Source organism: Nansenia antarctica, assembly GCF_963989245.1.
Source record: "Nansenia antarctica genome assembly, chromosome: 9".
In the NCBI taxonomy this organism is placed as follows: domain Eukaryota; kingdom Metazoa; phylum Chordata; class Actinopteri; order Argentiniformes; family Microstomatidae; genus Nansenia; species Nansenia antarctica.
This window is the reverse complement of record NC_137679.1, coordinates 14,721,194-14,726,193: the sequence shown is the minus strand read 5'-3', so window position 1 is coordinate 14,726,193 and position 5,000 is coordinate 14,721,194. Positions and strand designations below refer to the sequence as shown.

General features: G+C 43.1%; 1 protein-coding gene across 1 annotated transcript in view; it reads right to left on the bottom strand.

Moving 5' to 3' along the window:
• Positions 1-5,000, bottom strand: part of carmil2 (capping protein regulator and myosin 1 linker 2) — a gene marked incomplete at both ends in the record, with an annotated part of 39,407 nt that overhangs the window by 20,691 nt on the left and 13,716 nt on the right. Inside the window, 6 exons of the mRNA XM_080539524.1 lie at positions 1-50; positions 2,614-2,789; positions 3,165-3,278; positions 4,241-4,369; positions 4,638-4,727; positions 4,811-4,904. The exon at positions 1-50 is cut by the window's left edge and continues 160 nt beyond it. Coding sequence (XP_080395650.1) covers positions 1-50; positions 2,614-2,789; positions 3,165-3,278; positions 4,241-4,369; positions 4,638-4,727; positions 4,811-4,904 — 653 coding nt within the window. The remainder of the gene's footprint in view (positions 51-2,613; positions 2,790-3,164; positions 3,279-4,240; positions 4,370-4,637; positions 4,728-4,810; positions 4,905-5,000) is intronic.

Genomic DNA, 5,000 nt, shown 5'->3' with positions numbered 1-5,000 from the left:
TTGTAGATTTTCTGTCGTTATATTTGGTTTCCCTCCTTTCGTTATCGCCTCTGGAGAGTTGGTCAATGTCAGTGTCAGAGTTATGAGAGTTATCAGAGTGGTCAGAGTTCTCAGAGTTATCAGAGTGGTCAGACTCTGAGCGGCTTTTCTTCAGGCCTCTGCCTCCACAGCACGTTAGGAGCGTCAGCAGTTGAAAAAACACCACGGCGGGCTGTCCACTCTTTTTCTTTCTTCCTTTCTTTTCTTTTTTGGCCTCCTTCTGAAGGCCGTCTACTCCTGGAACCTCCGTTCCACTTGGGGTCTGACCCATAGTGACTTCTAATAGTTATTCTGTTAAAACAAGGAATTATTAATCCACTATAATTAGAGAGTCGTGTGTGTCCTCTAACAAGCAAATGGTGCTTTGTCTGAAATATCCGGAACCTTGACTTTCATACCTTGTCATCGCCATGGAGATATGACACACTTTTCTCTATGGTGGAACACATGACATCATAATAGTAGGTGGACATAATGATGTCACAATGGCACCCCTAGTAAGGTGTCATGTGACATTATTCAGATGAGATCTGTGTACTGTAATATAATAATAATAATAATAATAATAATAATAATAATAATAATAATAATAATAATAATCATTTTTACTTTTTATTTGTATAGCGAACTGTATACAACTCCTTCATTCTTCACCTGGACTATATACATAACGGGAACTCAATCTGACGATGAATTTGATCTCCACATCATCAGTTCACTATTCATGGCACAGTCGTCTGCAGACAGACCTTCTGCTGTGTTCTTGGGTAAGTTTTAGTGAGTTACATGTGTTGTTTACTAGGATTTTGTGTTGTTTTCTTAGGAATGCCAAACAGTTATTTGTTGTTTTGTGAGTAAGGTAGATAGCGCCTTTGTTAGCATCAGCTATCAAACCACTGAAACGGTGTGCTCACCACAACCATGATGACAACTAATAGATGGTGGGAGGAAGAAATAGGTTGTCAAAGATAAAACATAATAAATAAATACATTTGTTGTAGACCTACTAAACATGCAACATACTGTACACAGTATGTTTCATGCACCATTAGTGTGTGTGTGTGTGTGTGTGTGTGTGTGTGTGTGTGTGTGTGTGTGTTTGTGTGTAGTACGCTAGCCAAACAAGTGTTAGCTTGCTAGCTAGCTTTGTTAGAGATATAATAGATTATAGAAAAGGTAAATGCTTTTGTAATGATCGGTAATGTTGTGTGGAATCAAAAATAATGAATAATTCATTGATTTGTAGATTTGCTGTAGAATAATACTGTGGATTGAAATAATTTCACTAGCTATCTTACAGTACAAGATGACTTCAACAAGTACAGTACACTACCGTTCATGGAAAGCATGCAAGTCTACACTATAGAAGTGTCCACACCTCTGACCTGATTTGTGTTACAGAATGACGAGATGAGAGGTTCTGAGAGATGAGACCTTGATGAGTCACCAGGACTTCAGGTATTTGTCATTGTCATTGTATAAGCAATTCTATTTTATCAACATAGTAGTATTTCGTAAAAATGGTGTGTTGGTAACAGTGGGCAATCATTTTAAATGTACTGTCTTCTTTTTTTATTACAGCTTTGATGGCCAGATGGGATGGGAAGGAACTACACAGAAGTCCCACTAGATGCTTTATGGACTATAATGATAAATGCATACAGTGACACAACATTATTATTTTTTACCATTCTATTTTTGTATTGCTCAATTGTATCTTGCCTATTTTTTTTCCATTGCCATGAATTTTACTCTCTTGTACTTAATGGGATGTAAATACACTTTTGGCACACATGGCAATAAAAAATCATGAATCTTGAATTATTATTATGATTATTAATAATAATAATCATAATCATAATCGTAATCAATTTAAACATGTCAGCCCAAATGTCAGGCCTTTGTTTCCTGAGGGTTAGCTGACAACCCCATTGGCAGATGACAGGTACTGTAGATAATGACAGGTAGTGTAATGGGGGAGTGGTTGTCTTGAGGTAGTGGTTGGGGTGGAGTTAACCAGCTATTGTTCCCACCCATTACCTCTGTGAAAAAAAGCTGTTAATACTTTGAGGCGGGATTTCTCAGCACGGTGATTTGGGGGTATCAACATTCAAATATCCATGACTTCTTTAACTTGTTTCAGATTACAATTTACCCTTTCATAATCTGGAAAAAACTGAAAAATGACGTTGCCAGACTTACTGACCTTTTCATCAAACTCTGTCACATATAGGACAACAGTGCAACAACTTTGCGACTCAACTTTAGTTAAATTTCCATCAAAGGGGGGTAATGCAACATGGAAATATGTGTCAAAATGCAGGACTGTCATGTACAAATCAGCCTTAAAACATATGACGTTAGATAGCTAACATTAGACACACAGCTACTAGCTGCTAGACACACAGGCATAATAGCGATTGTTTTGTTATGCTTATTTTAAAGAAAAGGTCTATAATACATTGAAATGACATTAAACGATAACACGATGGATCATAATTTAACGAAGAAAATAATTACATTTGTGTTTTTCTCTTCCTGCTTATTCCTGTTGTCACTATGGTGTGTGTGTACCTGAGTCTGTCTCTGAGCAGCTGGCCAGTGTGCTGCAGCAGGGCTTCCTGGATGAAGAGGTCAGTGTGTCTCGTTTTCCTGGTCACACATTCCGCCAGTCTCACGCTGACCCTCGACCTCTGGACGACCCCGGGGCACACAGCCTCGGCAGAGGTCAGCAGGGCCTGAGCATGCTCCTGGAGGAACATAGAGGATAAGCCAGGAGAAACTAGGACTAACGAGACCTAACCTGGACTAACTAGAATTAACGAGACCTAACCTGGACTAACTAGAACTAACTAGAACTAACTAGGACTAACTAGGACTAACCTGAAGTAAATAGAACTAACTAGGACTAACATGGACTAAATAGGACTAACATGGATTAACTCGGACTAACCTGGACTAACCTGGACTAACTAGGACTAACCTGGACTAACCTGGACTAATTAGGACTAACCTGGACTAACTAGGACTAACCTGGACTATCCTGGACTAACTAGGACTAACCTGGACCAACTACGACTAACTACGACTAACCTGGACTAACCTGAACATACACACACACACACCTGTATCTCCTCTGTCAGCTCATTGGTCAGGGCCCTGGCGGTGTCGTAGAGGAGGTGCTGCATCATGTCTCCACCAGATGGCGCTCTGCTCAGCTCAGCCAGGCAGGGCAGCAGCTGGGGAGCAACACAACACGTCCTGTAAGTGTGTGTGTGTGTGTGTGTGTGTGTGTGTGTGTGTGCGTGTGTGTGTGTGTGCGTGTGTGTGTGTGTTGTGTTGTATTCAAATACAGACACTACGGTAGTTCACCACTAGAGGGAGAGAGAGACAGAGAGAGAGAGAGAGAGAGAGAGAGAGAGAGAGAAATAGAGAGAGAGACAAAGAGAGAGAGAGAGAGAGAGAGAGAGAGAGAGAGAGAGACACTACAGTAGTTCACCACTAGGGGGCACTGCCCAGAGATATAACCTCTCAGGTGGAAGATGAGTGAACTATTGTGGTATATTTATATATTCTATATATATATATGTTACGGTACATGTGGGAATACGGTACATGTGGGAAAACTAGAGTTAGGGTTAGGTGCCACGTCGACTCTACGTCGTACATGCTGGCATGTCGAACCCTAACCCTAATCCTAACCCTAACCCTACCCCTACCCCTAACCCTAACCCTAACCTAAACCCTAGCACCCTAGCACCTAACCCTAACCCTAGTTTTCCCACATGTACCGTATTCCCACATGTACCGTAACATATATACAAGGAGAAGAGCAAGGGACCAAGAATAGACCCCTGAGGGACCCCACATGTGATGTCAACATTATCAGAAACAGAGTCTCCCAGAACAACAGAGAAATGCCTACCATCTAGATAAGATTTAAACCAATCTAATACAAGTCCTGAGAGACCAACACAGTTTTCTAAACGATGTATTAGAATACTGTCATCTACTGTATCAAAAGCAGCACTCAAATCTAACAAGACAAGAACTGATACACCACCAGCATCTATGATAAGTCTGAGATGTGATGTGTGTGGTGTGTGGTGTGTGTGTGTGTGTGTGTGTGTGTGTGTGTGTGTGTGTGTGTGTGTGTGTGTGTGTGTGTGTGTGTGTGTGTGTGTGTGTGTAGAGAGCGTACTCTGATGGAGGTCTGGGCGCTGTCCAGCACTTCCTGTGCAGCCAAGATGTCCGTCTGGACTTCCTGTAGGCTGCAGGAGGTCAGAGGTCGCACGCTGTCCTGCAACCGCTGACACAGACCCCGGATCAGCTGGTAGAGGAGAGAGAGAGAGACAGAGAGGGGGAGGGAGACAGAGACAGAGAGAGACAGAGAGAGACAGAGAGACAGAGAGACAGAGAGACAGAGAGAAAGAGAGAGAGAGATGGTCAAGAAGGAGAGATGGAGAGAATGAGAGAAAGAGAGTCGTTCTCTGATTTGGGTGTGTGATTTCCCCAAGCCGGTCCTGGTGGTTAGTGTCTGTGTGCGAGTGTGTGTGGTGTGTCTGTGTGTGTGTGTGTGTGTGTGTGTGTGTGTGTACCTGTTCAGAGCGGGCAGCGTGCAGGCCCTGCTGCAGGTAGAGTGTGTGTTCTGCTGCTGTCTGTCTCCTGCTGTTCCTCTGCAGACACACCTGGATCTAAATCACCATGACAACATGTTAGGACCCTAGCACGTAACACACACTAACGTAACACACACATAACACACACACACCTTCTGCAGAGCCTCCTCCATCTTGTCAGGGTGGCTGCGGTAACCCTGGGCAACGTCACTCAGGGGGAGGGGCATAACCTGAAGGGTGAAGTTCCTGTTGGGGGGGGGGGGGGGGGGGGGGTTACCATGGTTACCACTGGTAGACTGTGTGTGAGTGTGAGTGTGAGTGTGAGTGTGAGTGTGAGTGTGA